Below are 20,149 nucleotides of genomic sequence, written 5' to 3'. Positions count from 1 at the left end.
TCAAGGGTTTCTAAAAATAATCTACTGCATAGGGTAAACTTCCCATTCTCGGGTCAAACTGTAAGGTCTATAAGCACAGCACTTATCTAAGTCATTAATAACGCAACTGAAAGCAATGGCTCTAGTATAATTCCCAGAGGTTTATCCACCTCTACCCAGACAACTTTTCTCTATTCTAACAATTCTCCATTGCTTAGATCTGCCGTTTCCGCTCTACATTATCAACCCGCTCTATATTTCTTAGATCACTAGCCAGAATGGTTTCCATGAACATACAAAAAGATCTGTCTTCCATTGATTTTATAATTAGGTGGTGCAAGTTTTAAATACTAATTTAAGACTAATACATTCCTTATTCCTTCCTTTCTAGTTCTAAAATAATTATATGTTTCAACAGGGTTGTTAGCTCATCAGGCAAGTTCTTTTATATTTACCAAGTTAGCAACCAGACAAATTTAAAGTAACCAGACCAAGTTAGTCACTAGACAAATTTAAAGATGCCTTGATTTTAAGGAAAGTGGTTTTCCAAGGATTTTCAAATTACGAATGGTAATATATTTTAAAAGACATCACTCAACATGTTGTCATCAAACTTACATATCAGTGAGATGAGGAAAACACACCTTCACGTTCTCAGTCGTAATTTTTTACTTCTATTATGTAACCCTGGTGGCGTAGTGGTTAAGTGCTACAGCTGCTAACCAAAAGGTCTATCCGGCACTCTTTAAAAACTCTATGGGACAGTTCTACTCTGGGTTGCTCTGAGTCAGAATGGACTCGACCCCAATGGGTTTGGTTTGGTTTTTATTATGTAACCAATAACGATATTCTGATATTCCCATGGGGGAAAGAGGGTAGGAGAACAATTCAGCCAGCCCAAGTCACACTAGTAATTTAGTATTTATTTCTGAGAAACTATAGTTTTGACATTATCACAGCCCAAATTAAAATGACAGGTGTGCCATTAACCAGAAATGAAAATATTGCTAAATTGAACCACACTAAAATTAGGAACTGCCGTTCAAATTGGGGAAATTTCAATACGTATGTATAAAAAAAAAAAAAAAATTTTTTTATGTATATCAGATAATGATATTATGTTAAATTTCCTGAGTGTGTTAACGGCACTGTAGATGAGCAGGAGAATGTCCTTGTTCTTAGGAAATAATGCTGAAGCATTTAGGAATGAAGGGTCATGGTGTCTGCAGCTAGTTCTCAAATAGCTCAGGAATAAAACAAAATTAAAAATTACATATAGACAGATAAGGCAAAATGTTAGCAACTGGTGAGCAGATGATGAGTATATGGATATTCATTGTACTATTCTTGGAACTTTTTTAAAGGTTTGAAATCTGACAAAATTGGAAGGAAAAAAAAATTCTGTTCATTAAAACATACCATTAAGAAAATGACATTAATCCAAAAAACATAAAATACTAAATGTGGAGAGATTGTGGAGAGACTGGAACATTTATACACTGCTGGTGGGAATGTAAAATGGTACAACCACTTTGGAAATCAATATAGCACTTCCTTAAAAAGCTAGAAATAGAACTCAAATACAATCCAGCAATCCCACTCCTTGGAATATATTTTAAAGAAATAAGAGCCTGCACAGGACATGCATACCCATGTTCACTGCAGCACTATTTATAATAGCAAAAAGATGGAAACAACTAAGGTGCCCATCAACAGATGAATGGATAAATAAATTATGGTATATTCACACAATGGAATACTATGCAACGATAAAGAACAATGATGAATCCATGAAATATCTCATAACTTGGAGGAATCTGGAAGGCATTATGCTGAGTGAAATTAGTCAGTCACAAAAGGACAAATATTGTATGAGACCACTATTATAAGAACTCGAAAAAAGGTTTTAACACAGAAGAAAACATTCTTTGATGATTATGAGGGTAGGGAGGGAGGGAGAGGGGTATTCACTAATTAGATAGTAGACAGGAATTATTTTAGGTGAAGGGAAGGACAACACACAATACCGGGGAAGTCACCACAACTGGACTAATCCAAAAGCTATGAAGTTTCCTGAATACAACCAAACATTTCGAGGGACAGAGTAGGCAGAGTAGAAGGGTCAAGGGTCTGGGGACCACGGTTTCAGGGGACATCTAGATCAACTGGCATAACAAAGTATATTAAGAAAACGTTTTGCATCCCACTTTGTTGAGCTGGATCTGGGGTCTTAAAAGCTAGCAAGCGGTCATCTAAGATACATCAACTGGTCTCAACCCACCTGGAGCAAAGGAGAAAGAAGAACACCAAAGACACAAAGAAAATATGAGCCCAAGAGAAAGAAAGGTCCACAAGAACCAGAGACTCCATCAGCCTGAGGCCGTTAGAACTAGATGGCGCCTGGCTACCACCAATGACTGCCCTGACAGAGATCGTAACGGAGAATCCCTGATGGTGCAGGAGAAAAGTGGGATGAAGACCTCAAATTCTAGTGAAAATACCAGACTTAATGGTCTGACTGAGACTGGAAGAACTCCAGAGGACATGGGCCCGGACTTTCTGTTAGTCCAAAATTAAAACCATTCCCAAAGCCAACTCTTCTGACAAAGATTAGACTGGACTATAAGACATAAAATGATACTGGTGAAGAGTGTGCTTCATAGCTCAAATAGACACATGAGACTATGTGGGCAGCACCTGTCTGGAGGTGAGGTGAAAGGGGGACAGGAACTGGTTGAATGGACACTGGAAATACAGGATGGAGAGGAATGTGCTGTCACATTGCAGGAAGAACAACTATGGTCACATAACAATGTGTATATAAGTTTTTGTATGAGAAACTGACTTGAATTGTAAACTTTCACTTAAAATACATAAAAAAAAAAAGGCAAGCCACAAAGGAGGATAAGATATTTACAATTTATGTAACTGACAAAGGATGCATATCCAGAATCTATAAATAATACCTCCAAATCGATTTTTTAAAAATTGACAAGATGCCCCTGAGGAAGGAAGAGAGCAGTGGGATACAGATCTCAAATTCTCATAAAAAGGCCAGACTTAATGGTCTGACTGAGACCAGAAAGACCCTGGGGGTCATGGTCCCCAGACCTTCTATTAGCTCAAGACAGGAACCATTCCCGAAACCAACTTCTCAGACAGGGATTGGACTGGACTATGGGATAGAAAATGATACTGGTCAGGAGTGAGCTTCTTGGATCAAGTAGACACATGAGACTATGTGGGCAGCTCCTGTCTGGAGGGGAAATGAGAGGGCAGAGGGGGTCAGAAGCTGGCCAAATGGACATGAAAATAAAAAGTGGAGAGAAGGAGTATGCTGTCTTATTAGTGGGAGAGCAACTAGGAGTATATAGTAAGGCGTATATAAATTTTTGTATGAGAGGCTGACTTGATTTGTAAACTTTCACTTAAAGCACAACAAAAATTAAAAAAAAAGAAAAGATTTAACAAGAAAAAAATAAATTGACGAGTCTATTTTTAAAGGTGGGCAAGAGACATGACAAGTTCACAAGTTATCCAAACGGGCAAAAAAAACGTATGAAGAGATGCTCAACCTCATTAGTCATTAAGGAAATGCAAGTTAAAACCACACTTAGACACCACTTTACCTACTAGAATGGCTAGAATTCAAAAGATTAAGAATACACTTGTTGGCAGGGACTTGGAGTAACTGGAATTGCTGATGGACTTATAAAGTGGTATAACCAGCTGGCAAAACTGTTTCGATGTATGGAGTCCCTGAGTGGTGCAAATGCCTAAGTGTCCACTACTAGAGGAAAGGTTGGTGGTTCAAACCACCAAGAGGCACCTTGGAAGACAAGCTTGGCGATCTGTTTCTGAAAGGTCACAGCCCTGAAAACACTACAAAGCAGTTCTACTCTGCACACATTGGGTCACCATGAATTGGAACTGACTGGAAGGCAACTAACCATAACAAATGAACACCACCACCACTAGAGCTAACCATACCTATCCTCCCTCCGTCCACCCATTATCTAGCAATTCTGTTCTACTCTTAGGTATAAATTCAACAACAAATAAATTCAATATAAAAGGACTATACCAAGAATGCTTATAACATTTATTTGTAATGGCCAAAAGCTGGCATTAGTCCAATGTCTATCAATAGTAGAATAAAAAAATGAATCATAGTATATTCTTAGAATGGGATATTACAATAATAAAAGTAAATAAATGGGCCAAAATCAAAGAATTATCCCTACAACTTGAACAAACAGAGAGCAACGATAACAAAAAAAGTAAATAAATGACTGCTAAAGACAATGATCCTGGTGGTGCAAAGTTAAGCGGTCAGCTGCCAACCCAAAGACTGGCGGTTTGAACACACCCAGTGGCTCTGTGGGAGAAAGACCTGGTGATCTGCTCCTGTAAAGATTACAGCCTAGAAAACCCTATGGGGTACTCTATCCTGTCGCATGGGGTCACTATGAGTAGAAAATTGACTCACAACAACAAAGACATGGATGAATGTCATTATGTAAATGTTCAGCACGGAAAGCAAGATACAAAAGAGTATATAATCTGTGATTCCACTCAGATAAAATTAAAAAACAGGCAAAACTCTTCTATGATATTAGAAGTCACAATAGTGCTTGCCTTTGGAGAAGAGACAAGTAGTGACTGGGAGCAACATAAAGGAAGCTTTGTATACTGAAAAGGTTCTATTTCTTGACCTGTTCTAGATGGTGGTTACATGGGAGTGTTCACTTTGGGAAAATTCATTGAGCTGTACATTACAATTTGTGTGCCTTTCTTTATGCACTTCGATTTTTAAAAGTTTATTGAAGAACATAAAAAATGATAGGGGTAGTAGAATATTTTCACATCCTGAATCAGAAGTCTCATTTTCACTCTTTTCTCTTTGCATTCCATATCCAAAACTTCGACTTGTCAGATTCAACTATCTTCTCAAAGATTTCTTTACCATTATCCAAACCCATCGGTCTTAAATGCATCCTTCTACGATAAAGTCAATCAGATGTAACAGCTCTTCCTAAAACAATATCACTCCTTTTTTCTACTGTACTTTTCAAATCTTTTTCAGTTATACTAAACATTACCTTTACCATGCTTTTAGTTTAGACTTAACAGTTAAGAGACACCTGTCTTCACATATCTTGAAGTCATTTTCTCTAGATTGTGGGTTTTCCTATAGTGAAGTGCTATGTCATCTTTCATACATTCCTATGCATGCAATATATACTATCCTTCCAAATTATATTTCCAACACAAACCAGTGGAAATGCCCTAGAAAACAAGAGAACTGACATTACATTTGAAAGAAAAAACACTCTTAGTTTTGTAGAAATCTCTAAGAGTACCAAAATTAAACTAATAAACAGTAAAAAATCAGAAAATGCTAGTTCATTTCCACAGGGTGGAAATGGTCATTCTTAAGCTCAAAGTCTGCAAAGAAACTAAATTTCTATGCACACGACTGCAATTATTTAGTTCTACTCTCCTCTTCATCACACCAAAACTACATTCCAACCCCCCAAAAAACCAAAACCCATACACACACACACACACACACACACACACATCTACACACATACATACATATACATATGTGGAAACCCTGGTGGTGGTGTGGTTAATTGCTACGGCTGCTAACCAAGAGATCGGCAGTTTGAATCCACCAGGTGCTCCTTGGAAACTATGGTGCAGTTCTACTCTGTCCTATAGGGTCGCTGTGAGTTGGAATCAACTTGACGGCAGTGGGTTATATACATATATACATTTGGAATCGACTTGAGGGCCCTGGATACACATATATATATTTATATAGATACGCACACACACATACATACCAGGTCCATTTTACAACTTGAAATTAAAGAATATTCTTTCTTTTCACCACTCAACCAAACAGCTACGGTTCCACCTAAGACCAACTGACATTCTAAATGGTTCTTTGCTCCTACTGAGCAACTGATGTGAAGAGCTCAGCTCTCCAACTACAGAGGATAAAACCTGGAAACATAAAGCTTGATAAAATCTTGGCCAAAGTTTGCTCATGAACAGATGCTCTTTGGTCAACTAAACCAAACAGTTTAGCATCCCTTTTGCCTCAAAATTTCTACTTCTTTAAGGACAAGCAAACTAAAGATGGGAAATGAAGTATCATTAGCTTTTTCACCTTGCTATTCATTGCTTCCATAAACTAATCAATTGTTGTTAATGGAGCTAGTCATTCTTACTTAGAAATAGTCCATAGACGAGTTCAAAAATCTACCTGCCCAGGAAATTAGGAGTTAGATCTTTCACATAACTATAATTTTGTTTCTAGAATGGTACACATTTTTTTTTTTTAAGGCAGTTTTCCCCCCTGCTTATCAGAATAAAACATGTTCACTGTTGACAATTTGGAAAATTCAAAAAATTTTAAGGAAAAGTTTCTTAAAAATCACTTGAGATAGTCATTATAAACATATTGGTGTGCTTCCTTACAGTCATTTATTTATGCCCATGCCCTTAAGACAAAACATAAAGGGAAAAAAGATCAAAGAAATAGAAAAAAAATGCTGATTTTGTTTTGGCTTTTTTTCACTTGACTTTATACTGACATACAATAAGCATTTCTCTGTCATTAAATGTTCTTTAAAGACATGAGTTTTTTAATGGCTACACTGTGTTCTACCAAATGGGCAGTATGCTGTAATTTACTTCTTATTCCCCTAATGTTGAACCTTAAGTTGTTTCACTATATAAATCTTCTTCCCTAGCATTTATTTTGTAGAATTACACAAAATGCTACTTTGAAACGAATCCCATCCAAATTAATTTATGCCAGGCCTGCTCTCCTCTATCCTTCCCTTTCCCCTCACCCCAAATCAGACAAGAATAAAACACTGCAAGCATTTTACGGTAAAATCCTCTTTGTGTGTAAAGCCATTTCGGAGGCAATGTTGGGTTTATGAAATAACTTGACTAATGGATAAAAGATATGAATGCTTATAAGCTTTAAAGGTAATTTGAGGCTTTGTATCTTAATTTGTTAACCAAGAGAAAAATGAGAAATAATGGCATGCTTTATTCCCCACTATCATAATACATTTTTAAAAACAAAATACTTAAGGGTAAATTGACAATTTCTAATTTTGAAAAATAACCTTAATCCCTTCATAAGTGGAATTTCTCGTATTTATACTGTATTACTTCTGAGATAGGATGCCATGCTAATGACTGGTGAGAGTGTAAGGTAATGCATAAAACAGAGAAAACAAGTCTTAATTGGTATTTGAAAAATGAAGATTAAAATACTGTCTTTAAGGTGCTTTTGAATCAAGTTCCCTTTCATTTTTCATGTTAAAATAATTTACACTTATGCTTTCTTGAATTTTCAGGCTTTGCTAACAGGTGAGATCAAAAAACAAGGGAAAAAATTCACCTTCACAATCAAAGAAATAAATATTTTGCCTATTAAACTGGCGATGACTTTTAAAAATTATAATACTTGGTGTTAGCAAGGATGCTGGGGCAGAAAGTGCCTTTCTGGAAGATAATTTCACAGTACATTTGCCTCTCAATCAGAGATCCCATGAATCTATAACTACGTGTAAAATGCCATCTTCACTCTAGAAGGCATGTTACCCTGGTGCTGACATAATTCCAAGCCAGTTAGTTGTTAATAACAGATGCATCAGCGTCAAATATTTTGGGCCAATTACTGTTACATCAAATTTAAACTTCTGGCTCCAATATTTATCACAGCATTACTCACAACAGCCAAAAGGTAGAAACAGCCCACGTGTCCATCAACAGATGAATGGATAGACAAAATGTGGTACATACATAAAATACCCAAACCCATCGCCACTGAGTCAACTTTGACTCATAGTAACTCTATAGGACAGGGCAGAACTGTCCCATAGGGTTTCCCAGGCTGTAATCTTTATGGAAGCAGACTGCCACATCTTCTTCCTGTGGAGTAGCCAGTGTAGCTAAGTGCTTAACCACTGCGCCAGCAGGGCTCCTTAGTACATACATGCAATGAAGTATTATTCAGCTGTAAAGAAAAATAAAGTTCTGATACAGCTATGACATGAATGAACCTTGAAAACATGCTGAATGAAATAAGTTAGACACAAAAGGACAAATACTGTATGATCTCATTTATATGAAGTACCTAGAATAGAGAAATGGATAGAGACAAAGATTATTAGTAGTTACCAGCGACTGGGGAGGACGGAATGGGAATTATTGCTGAAGGGGTACCGAGTTTCTGCGTCGGGTGGTGAAAAATTATTGGAAATGGCAGTAATGGTTGCAAAACATAGTGAATGTAATTGCTTACTTAAAAACGAATAAAATGGAATTTTTTTGTTATATATTATTTTACCACAACAATTTTTTTTTTTTTTAATTTAAACTTCTGAAACTTTTTTCCAGTTAAAGATTTGAAAGTTGTTACAAAGGCCACAATGGTTCCTGAACGAAAAAGCAAACCCTGGAAGAAATGAAACCCTGGTGGCGTAGTGGTTAAAAGCTACAGCTGCTGACCAAAAGGTCGGCAGTTAGAATCCACCAGGTGTTCTTTGGAAACTCTATGGGGCAGTTCTACTCTGTCCTACTGGGCCGCTATGAGTCAGATTCAACTCGACGGCAATGGGTTTGGTTTTTTTTTTTTTTTTTGGTTTTTACGGAAAAAAACTATACAAAAGTAAGTCACTCAGCTTAGAGGCTTAATGATGTGCCAAAGAGCATAAAAGACCCTACAAGTCCATTTTTAAAGAGTTATGAATATCATTCATTTCCTTGAAGATCAAACAACTGAACCCTCACTATTTAGAACATTACCTGTCGCCTAGGTGATATTACTGAACCAGATAAGAGCATTGCTTTCATCCTATTAATAACACCAACCTTCATAAGTGGCTTTATTTCTAAAAGAAAATAAAGATGCCTGCCTACTAAAGAATTATGGGACCCCCCTCTTTTTTTTAAACCAGGTATCTCTACTCCTCTTGACTTCCCTGTCATGAAAACACTAGCTGCCATCGAGTCGATTCTGACTCGTGGAGACCTCACGTGTGTCAGAGTAGAACTGGGCTCCATAAGATTTTCGATGGCTAATTTTTCAAAAGTAGATCATCAGATCTTTCTTCTGAGGCACCTCTGGGTGGACTGAACCTCCTACCTTTTAGTTAGGAGCCAAGCACATTAACTGTTGGCCCCACCCAGGGACTCCCTCCCTGTCATCAGCCAGGCTCAAAATATCATATAAGCTCTAATTTCAACTTACTCTGTAATATCCATCCAGAATTAACTAGTCCTGAAAATTATATATATGAAACATCTATTGTTGGTGCTCTTCTTTCCACTCTCACTGCCACCATCCATTTAAGCCCTCAATCTTGCCAAATGTTAACACATCAAAATGGTAACACTGGTTATCTCTTGGTGGTAGTAAGGCTATTGTTATTTTTTACTTTCTTCTTTATTTTTAAAATTAACAAATTTTTGGTGAAGTTTCTTTTACTAAAGCGTCTTCACAAACTATAATAAACACAGAGTTAATATCATCATCATTAAAATACTTTTAAAAGACATTTCACACATTCCCCACTGCCTGTTAATATAGTTCCTCATTTTGGATTTCAAGGCTCTCCTCACCCTGGCCTCTACCTCCCTCCTAGTCTTAGTCCTTATGATGCCTATTATACATAGCCTGGGCTCCTTAAGGCCCAAATTCAATCGCTCACACTGTTCCTTGAGCATAGCTCTTCCTTTCCAACTCTGCTTTGCTTTTAATGTTCATTCCACCTGTAATATGCTCCCTTCACATTTCCATCCATCAAGATCCTATGTATTCTTTAAGGTCTATTTTCAATGGTCCAGAAATAGCAAATACCAACACTCTCCTTTCCCTTGTTCACAGCAGACATCACTAATCGACCTCTTCTCCCATGAGTCCAGACCCCTTCTCAAAATCATTCTCGATACAACAATACAAGGCTCTAGGCAACCCTCACTTACCAATCCATGCTGGCATACAAAATGAAACTTATCTGCCATCCCTGTAGCAATCTGACCTAATTGCCCTATTCACCACTACCACCTTAGTTCTTTGTACTCATGGATCTTATCTCCTCTACCTTCTATTAAGAATCATTTGCTTAATTGTCTTATCTCTCTTTCCTACTAGATTTTAATTTGCACCAGGGCAGTAATTATGTCTTATTCATCTTCATATCCCCCACAGAGCCTTGCACGAAGTAGGCTAAAACATTCTTTTACTATTATTTCATCTTATATTATGGCTAAATATTTGAAAGCTTTATTTAAAAACAAATTCTTCTTGAAGAAAGACTAATTAATCCAAGTTTATTTAATTAATTTAGCTAACATCCCTAGCTTTAATTTAGTAAGGCATTGCCTGATATCAGTCAGTAACCAACAGAGACCAAGGGCACAAGATAAGCTGAACCCACTTTGAGGGTCTTACACCCAGGTATGGAAGCTGTTCGATAAAACTACCACATTTTTAGAATTTTTCTACCCATCTTAATCAAAAGCGAAATGCTGTTTCTGACAATAGAGAAACTAAAGGATTGTCACCACCAAAAACTATACAGTACATTGCTTAAGACAGGAACTGCTTAAAAAAAAAAACATGAAGAAGTGAAAAATAAAACAAAAAGCTAACAATCAAGAAAGGCATCAACAAAGTCGGGCAAGTAGTCTGGTAAAGTCACAAGAATTTTTTCCCTAAATCAGAAACCCAGGTCTAGAGATAGCAGCAGAGCAAAGGCAGAGTACAGTAAGACTCATACTGCCATCTAGAGCCTAAAGGCTAGATGATTTTTCTCCTCAATCAGTCAAAGTGCAGTTAACTTTAACTGTTAAAGAGTTAGGCTGAACAGATGTTATGAAGTAAACCAGACAAACACCTATGACGTCAGACCATAAGGAAGAATATATAGGTGTAATCATTGCTGTTATTCTCTCCTTCCTCCTTTAAAGATTAAAAAAAAAAAAATCAGCAAGCCCAATTGTTCTTTAGAATTTATCTAAATGGGAAATAATTTCTAAATATAAGTTGCTACTTTTTTAAGAATCACATGCCTAGAGGGTAGAGAGGTCTATTATACAACAGGCTAACTTGGAAGCAGAAGCATTTCTTTGGTATGAACACCAAAGAAAGTTATATATACCAAAGAGGTTTCGTACGTACCTTAATGTAGATCAATGAAGTATTAGGTTTGAATGAGGAAGCGTCAATCTTTCTCAATAAAGACTACTGTAAATGATCATATTTAGTCAAATAACAGTCTTACTGAAACTGCTAAAATGAATATGTAGGGTTAGACTATAAATTAGCAGAAGCAACAACTTATATCACAATCAGCTAAATTTCTTAAAGCTTCTTTAGAGAGTAATATACATAGTAATGATATTATTCACTGTAATAACTTGTTCAGCCAATCTTTTCTTTATAATACCAAGGTGATTTCAACCAAATCCAAATGAGTATAAATTAAATTGAGATTTTATTTCATAGGATATGATTAAGCGTGTTCTTAAGAACAAATGCATCAGATTTAACACCCCTCATTTTTTTTTTATATGATAAAAGCTCAACAAACTAGGAATGAAAGGGAACTCCCTCAACCAGATAAAGGGGTATCTATGGAAAATCCACAGCTAACACAATACTTAATGGTGAAAGACTGAATGTTTGCCCCCAAGATTAGGAATAAGACAAAGATGTCCACTCCAGCCACTTTTATTCAACACTGTATTGGAGGTTCTAGCCAGGACAATAAGGCAAGAAAATGAAATAAAAGGCATCCAGACTGAAAAGGAAGAAGTAAAAGCCCCAAGCTTTAGCCCTAGTTTCAAACAACATGATCTTCCACTTTCCCAATTTTCACCTTCTATTTAAAAACATGTGAAATACAGCCAGTAAGTAGGTCCTCTGCAGGACTACTAAGAAGTCTGCTGCCTTCAGTAAGGGGGCAGGGATCAGAAGAAGGGTAAAAATTGCTGAGACACAGTATTCAATAGGACTCGTGATAGTTCAATGGGTCTTACAAAGAAAACCAACGTACTGTTGCACCCTACAGGACTAAAGCGGGACCATGCCCAGGTTGTAACAGTCACGGAGTAGGGTTCAAGTAGGAGATAAAAGCAAGTCATTACCACGAGCTCCGCACGATGCTTATCTTGTGCAGCTGATTATCCACTGCCATAAGAGGAGAAATTCCAAACATTTCAAAATCTTCAAATGTTACTTCTAATCACTAAAACACCAACTACCCAGAAAAGAACAATTTCCAGAAGTTTCCATATGGACTTTGTTAGAAAAATTATCTTTTTTTCTGAAAGCATCATGAGTCATTCAGTCAGCCAGCAAATATACACTGCATATTTACACATGCCAGGTACTCTATGGGCTACAAAGACAGCTCAAAAATATGATTTTTACCATAAAGAGTTACAATCAAACAGAGCGATAAGACACATGCCAAAAATCTCCAAGAGTGATAAAAGTGCCATACAAATGAAACAAACTAACTGCTCTAGGAGCTATGTGGGAGGCCAGGGTATGAAAAGGAGAGACTGATAAAAGAGGTACACTCTGGGCTGAGTAATGAAGGATAAATTAAAGTTCCAGTACTAGAACTACGTCAGGGAGGACATTCTGAGAAAAGGAATGGCATGAACAGAAGTAAGGTGAGGAAAGATAATGTCTGTTCCAGGAAGAGCGAGTATTTCAAATGGAGACAGGGCATGGCGTTTTCACCGAGAAGTGAGCAAAAAGGCTAGAAATTGGGCTGGGGCCAGAGTGCAGAAGATTTTTAACGCCATGCTAAGGAGTATGAATTTTACTGTGTAGATAATGAAGTACTACCAACAACTTATGAAGAAAAGAATAACATAAGTAAATGGTACTTTAGAAAAATTAATCTGGCAGTGATAAGCAAGATGGACTGGAACGGGATAGTTGAGAGGCAGTTAGAAAGTGACTGCAATAGTTCTAGTAAAAGAGGAAGGGCAGTGAACTAAGGCGGAAGTGACAGAAATGGAATCCTCTATATGGTAAGGGGTTTAAAAAAAAAATTTTTTTTTTTGTATGCTTATATATTTCGTGGGAATTTTGTATATATTAACTGCCTAAATCAAGCCAAGGGGCCACCATCATCTGAGAAGCTATGAAGGTCTTTAAGAAAAAGTTATTCCATTCCAAAATGTGTACACCAAGAGGGTTACCTGAGGCAGGATCACATACCAAATGAAAGCGTAGGGTTTATCCTCCAAAAGATACAATCTAGTTACTGCCAGCCCTAGAAGGCTCACATTAATTTTATACCAATATTTAACAATTCTCTTGGGAAGTGACAAACAATCATGCTTCGAGGACAAATATTTTTTGCCTTTTTTTTCTTTCCATCATCTTTATCAGTGCAGATATTTGCATGAAAACAGGATCACTAGTCCTTGGGGATTCATCAGCTCCTCCTGCTTATTTTTCATCCATGTCATCCTCTCAATTAATGCAGGAAAGAGGATTGAGACATCGAAACACCAGATTAGGGTGTCAAGTAAAACCCAACCCCTACAGCAGATGAATAATCTGCAAGGAACAAAAAAGGTCTTGTTTTTATGCAAATATATGATACACAGTAAAACAAACAGAGACTGTATCAAGGAAGTCCAATACATATCAATGTAATTCTTTCCAATGCTAAACTTAAAAACTGTTTTTAGATTCACTATGGTCAAGGAAAATGACACTTGGTTGCAAAGCACTGCTACAGATGTTGAAACAGGGCCAAATTTTGACTAGAAGATAGTTTTGAAAAATCTCAGCTGTGCTCACAAGACTGATTTGGAAGAAACAAGCATTTCTGTTTCAGAGTTTTGGTTTGGTGCTTCAGGTAGCTGGGTTAGGTGACTTCAACCCCTATCCACAAAACTTTTAAGTTTCTTTAAATATAAACACTGAACAGTAATAATGGCTTTAACTGTGTTGATTAAAATAATAATAATAAATAACACCAAGTTTTTTATTCTGTGGAAACTCATTAAAATAGACTTTATTGATGCTCAGGGAGCTGACTTACTATTCCAGAAACTGATAAATAAAGAAGAATCATTTATCCTGCCATCTTGGTAAGAACCATTTTCAAGGTAACCAAATAGTTGATGAGATAAAGTCCTTTATAGAAAAGTTCTATCCAGTATGAAGGAATAACGGAATTAGAATATCTCCAATTTGTAACCTCTAACAAAATAATGCATCTAGGCAGTGATCACAGGTGGATAAAATCCTGAGTGTACGGCTGATGAACTTTACAATGAACAATTCAGGCTGACAATACTTTTACCAATTAATTAATCTTAATACCATAAGTCACAAAAAGAGACAAGCAGACATGATGCACTTTCTGATGAATGTACATGCCACCTATGAAATATTCTTGCCAAAAAAAAAAAAAAAATCAAGCCTGTATCTGAGCAAGCCTCTGGATCTAATTATCAGGAAATAAAAAGGGTTAGAGGAACATGTTAAGTACTACCACAGGGATATAATCAATGAAATCCAGAATGTGGAAAATTCTACAGAACAAATGATTGGGATTAAAAAATGGCAAGGGAAAATAAAAGGGAGGTGGGACTACTACAGGGTAAAAGAGACTTAAGAGACATATCAGTCAAACGCAGCAAATGAATCTTGTTTAGATCCTGATTCAAACAAACCAACTGTATAAAGACATTTATGAATCCATCAGTGGAATCTAAATTCTGACTGGACATTTGACAATATTAAGCAAATTTGTAAAATTTAGTCGTAATAATGGAATTGTGGTTATATTTTACAAAAACAAAAAACCCACTAAGTCCTTGTCTTTTGGAAACACATCTGAAGTTATTTGAAAATAAGGTGATATGGTACCTGGGATTTGCTTTAAAATAATTATGGGAGGTTGGTATAGATGAAGGAGTCCTAGCAGTGCAGTGGTTAAACTGCTTGGTTGCTAATCGAAAGGTCAGCAGTTGGAATCCACCAACTGCTCCACGAGAGAATGATGTGGCAGTCTGTTTCCATAAAGATTTCAGCCTTAGAAACCCTATGGGGCAGTTCCACTCTGTCCTATAGGGTCTCTATGCATTGGAATCCATGGCAATGGATTTGGTTTTGAGGTTGTTTTTGGTATAGGTGAAATAAGATTGGCCAGATGATGATTACTGAAGCTGGATCATGGGTACATGAGGTCATTATTCTATTCTCTCTACTTTAGTAGATGTTCAAAATTTTCCACAAAGTAAGTGGAAAAAAATACTTTATTACCTTCCTCATTAGGAAGGCAGAAGGAGAAAAACTAAATAATCAGAGGAAACATAGCAATTTCAGCTACAAATAACCAGAGATAACACTGTTGATAAACACATTTAATAACAAAACATCATCTTGACAAAACAAGCATAAAATTTACTTCATTAAAAAAACTGACAGGGGGATTAAGGAATGATCATTCTATGCATTTATTAGCCAAAGCTAGAAAGAGAATGGAGGAGTTCTATACCACACAAGCCTACATTACATCTTCGCATTTGTAAATTTAATATTCACAGATTTGCCTTTTTATTATAAACCCTAGAGGCTCATGACATACATGGTGGTTCGTAATTTTGCCAAAGTGTGAACTTTAATCACAAGAAATAAGTGCCCAGTATTCAGAGAGTTAGGTAGCAGTGAGTGAACCTAGCAGACCACCGAGCAACCACACGTCAAAGCAGTTTGCTGTTCTCTACGCCTTGATTCCTAAAGTGACTAAAAAATGTTTTCTTGGTAAAAGAAAGCCAACTACTGGTGACAGCGATGGAAGTAAAGAAAAAATAAAGAGGGTTAAAGAAGTGATTATGGTCAAAAATCAGAAGTTGTAGGTTAAATTTTAAAATAAAATGTTGAATTTGGCAGGCAGTAACTCAGGGCAATGATGTGAAGAGGTCCACTATATACTCCATAAAGAAACAAGAAAAGATAATTCACAGAACTATGTTTAGGATTGCTTCAATCTGGGCAAAACTTGAATTTTTAAAGAAAGTTATAAACTATAGTAGTACTCTCAAAACTGTGATTTATGAAGGTCTCAGGGTGTCTACCTCAAGAATAAGGTTCTAATCACTGTATTTATGCTGAGTGAGTATCTCTCCCTTCAATTACAAAGTGAGAATTTTGTACAATTCCTTTTCCAGTTTTATAATGAATGCAGTGTGGGAAAACACACAATTTATAAAGGAATCATTTTAATCTAAAAGAAAGGCGAGCAGACAGGCATAAATGAGAACTTTTAAAGTACTGCCACGGTAGCAGATATGTTCTTGGTCTGCCCTATATCTTTTCCTTTGGGGAACCAATCCTTCCCCATTCCATGAGATTTGGGTGAGATGGACCCTTCCACTCTGCGTCCACACCCAGGAGTGAACGCAGGACCCAGGCCTGGTCCATCAGGGTGCTCTGTGATACCTGGCGAGAGGACGGGTCAAGGAGGAGCATGCGAGGGAAGATGGAATGGTGTCACCCCCAGGACCTTTTTTCTGCAACTCTTTAAAAAGAAAAGACTCTTTCTTTTTTTGGGATCATAAGATTTAAAGATACACAGATTAGAACTCCTTTTGGCCACCTGACCCAGTTGCTATGAAAAAGCTAGACTAATGCATGAATGATGCAGAGCCTCAAGAGACAAAACAAAAACAAAAGCAAGAGTACATCTCAACGACATCATTAAGAGTCATGGACATCCTCAAAGCTATTTCTAGCCTGGACTGCTGAGTTATGTGAACTAATTAAGCCCCTCTTTCACTTTTTTTTTACTTAAGCTATTTTGAGATGATGTTCTCTTAAAGGTGGAGGAGTTTCAATATGGGACTAGAAGGACTGGCAGTCATGGTCCCCAGACCTTCTGTTAGCCCAAGACAGGAACCATTCCCAAAGCCAACTCTTCAGACAGGGATTGGACTGGGCTATGGGATAGAAAATGATACAGATGAGGAGTGAGCGTCTTGGATCAAGTAGACACATCAAACTATGTGGGCAGTTCCTGTCTAGAGGGGAGATGAGAAGACAGAGGGGGACAGGAGCTGGCTGAATGGACATGGAAATGGAGGGTGGAGAGAAGGAGTAGGGAGAGCAACTAGGAGTATATAGCAAGGTGTATATAATTTTTGTATAAGAGACTGATTTGATTTGTAAACTTTCATTTAAAGCACAGTAAAAACTAAAAGAAAAAGAGAATTTGTTATCTAGTAAGTCCAGTAATTATCCTAGCACATCCTATTTTAAAGGCACATTTTAGATTACATCAACTTCTTACCTTCAGAACATCTATCTCTTCCCTAAGAAAGATACTTTCTGAATTACAACTAGAACTCATCATGGAAAATACAACCAGTAACCCTGAATAAATGTGATCTGGGTACTCACACTCATCCAGACCCAGCTGATAGGCCAGGTTCTGCAGGCCTCGTACCTTCTCCATCAAATTAGCCGTGGTGAGACTGCCCAGTTCTGAAAGAAAATCATTTATTTCAATACCATTTCTTCCCACTGTTCTCTAGTAACAACTCATCTGGGTTGGGAATCCTTGTTATAAGTTTCCAAACTATTTTGCTTACTTCCTGTCAAATAAGCAGATAATGATCCATGTCTTTCCTCTCCCGATCTTCCCCCTCAAAACAAATCAACGAATTTTTCCATTATTACAAAATGCCTCAGATGAGTTAACCCACTTAATGAGAAAAGAGTTAGCTTAAACACAATAGCATATCAAGTGCTTTATCCTAAGGATCCTAACTTACTCATTTTCATCACCCTTCTTTTGGCTATCATACAAAATGAATACACCACTAAAATATGAAAACTTCTGATTGGACAGAGCCCTGAGAAAGCCTTACAAACATCTCTTTATCCTGCAAAATGGACACTGTCTCCACTGTCATGTACAAGTCTTCATTATTATAACTGACAATAAAATACCAACAAAACGTATTTCCCTAAGTTCAGAAAATAAAAATTCAAGCTTTCCTTTCAAATACATTCTTATAATTTTTTTTTTTTAATTTAACCAGTTAAAATGACTGTGTACTTTTTTTTTGTAACCTTACTTTCCCGGATTTCATTTAAATAGCACTCAATTCTTTTTAGGTTTAAGGCACAGGTTAGTTTGCATGTAACGTAATGCTATGACCCCTTACTTAAAATTTAAAGTTTCTTTTAAATACATATTGATGAGATATTATGTAAATATCTATTTGGAACATTAGAACAATGAACCTGAGATGTCCTTGAGGCTTAATTTTTCCATGGCTGAATGAGGGGATTTAAGTATCTACATTTAAGCATTTCATGCAGAAAGATGAATTACTTCTGAAATCACATAAAGGTGTTTTTTTCCTCATACTTATCATGTCACAGTCATCATAGACTTTCTTTATCTGTTCAGCTTCTTAAATAGCTCAAAAATCCAAGTCTTTACCTTAATTCGAGACTATTACTTCACAACCATCATGCATCTCATCATCAGAAGGATGATCAAAAAATAAAGAAAGAAGAAGAGCGAATATCAAAGAAAGTTAATGTTTTTTATTTTAATTTCTACTTTGCGATTGGGTTCCAAATCATTTATCAAACAACGCTACTCACTACTTAAAGTATTCTTTATGGAAGAAACTGATAGGATAGAAAGAAATAAAAGATAGGTCTTAATCCACTAAAGCTTGTTTTTTAAGAGTACGAACAAAAATATATGGCAGTAAATCCTAAATAAGGAACTTGTGTTATTGAGAGAAAGAGAATTAGACCTAACATAAAAGATCAGAGTTAAAAGTTTAACTCTTTCTTACAAATGTTGCTTAAGCTCACCTCTGAACCACAGATATCATCATACCTAACTCACAGGACCTTTATGAGAATTAAATGAGAAAATTTATGTGGAAGTTTTTTGTTACCTGTAAAGATTTATACAAAAAGTTAATATTAAAGGAATTTAGCAACAGAAGAAATCACAATGACTGAATCTTGAAGTGACAGGATTTGTGCACATGGAAAAGGTAGAGAAAGGCATTCCAGACATGAAGAACTGTGAATAGGGGTGGTTTAGGGAGCAGTTTCACTGAAGCCGAGAATATTAGCAAGGAAAGAATGACAGAAAAACAGGAAAGGTAAAGATTTGTGGAGATTAGTTTAAAAGTTAGAGGTCATCAGACTTAATGGTCTGACTGAGACTAGAAGGACCCCGGAGGTCATGGTCCCCAGATCCTCTGTTAGCCCAGGACAGGAACCATTCCTGAAGCCCACTCTCCAGACAGGGATTGGACTGGACTACAAGACAGAAAACGACACATGAGACCATGTGGGCAGCTCCTGTCTGGAGGCAAGATGAGAAGAGAGAGGGGGACAAGAGCTGGTTAAATGGACACAGGGAATACAGGGTGGAGAGGAGTGTGCTGTCTTATTGGGGGAGAGCAGCTAGGAGAACATAGCAAGGTGTGTATAAGTTTTCACATGAGAGACTGACTTGATTTGTAAACTTTCACTTAAAGCACAATTAAGAAAAAAAGTTAGAGGTCATTACAGTCACTTACCTTTCAACATGTCGATATCGTCACGTTCTATTTCAGCCATCCATTTAGGTGGAGAGCTAGTAATAGGCTGTCAGAAAAAAAGAATATATCCATTCAGATATATGCTAAGTGGGAAGAGACCCAACTCTTCCTTCTTATGAGAAAAGTAGCTTGCCACACAGCCTTCAGGCTTGAAAACACTGGTAAGTTATAATTTCAAAAATCTGAACTTCTCCAGGTTCAGATATGGCCTCCCTTGTTGTTAGCTGCCACTGAGTCAGTTCCAACTCATAGTGACCTGATGTATAGCAGAATAAAATATTGCCCAGTCCTGTGCCATCCTCACAATCATTGGTATCTTTGAGCTCACTATTGTAGCTATTGTGTCAGTCTACCTCACTAAGGGCTCTAAGTCAAACTCACCATTTTCACCCTAGTAGGGATGCAGGCTATATCAGGGTATCTGAACCTGGGTCTTGGGATGGTCCTGAACCCCTTGGAACAATACTCAAAATATTATGCATATGCATGTTTCTGTGGAAAAGGTCTAGATATT

The 20,149-nt window shown here is 36.9% G+C and overlaps 1 protein-coding gene across 1 annotated transcript in view; it reads right to left on the bottom strand.

The window, feature by feature from the left end:
• The window catches only part of LIN52 (lin-52 DREAM MuvB core complex component), a 125,551-nt gene that overhangs the window by 92,644 nt on the left and 12,758 nt on the right, over positions 1-20,149 (bottom strand). The window contains exons 4-5 of the mRNA XM_049899066.1: positions 19,615-19,681; positions 17,456-17,539 (exon numbers count right to left, since the gene is read on the bottom strand). Coding sequence (XP_049755023.1) covers positions 17,456-17,539; positions 19,615-19,681 — 151 coding nt within the window. The remainder of the gene's footprint in view (positions 1-17,455; positions 17,540-19,614; positions 19,682-20,149) is intronic.

This window comes from Elephas maximus, chromosome 10, assembly GCF_024166365.1.
Source record: "Elephas maximus indicus isolate mEleMax1 chromosome 10, mEleMax1 primary haplotype, whole genome shotgun sequence".
Taxonomy (NCBI): Eukaryota; Metazoa; Chordata; class Mammalia; order Proboscidea; family Elephantidae; genus Elephas; species Elephas maximus.
Note: the sequence above shows the minus strand (reverse complement) of the source record. Positions and strands in the feature narration are given on the sequence as shown.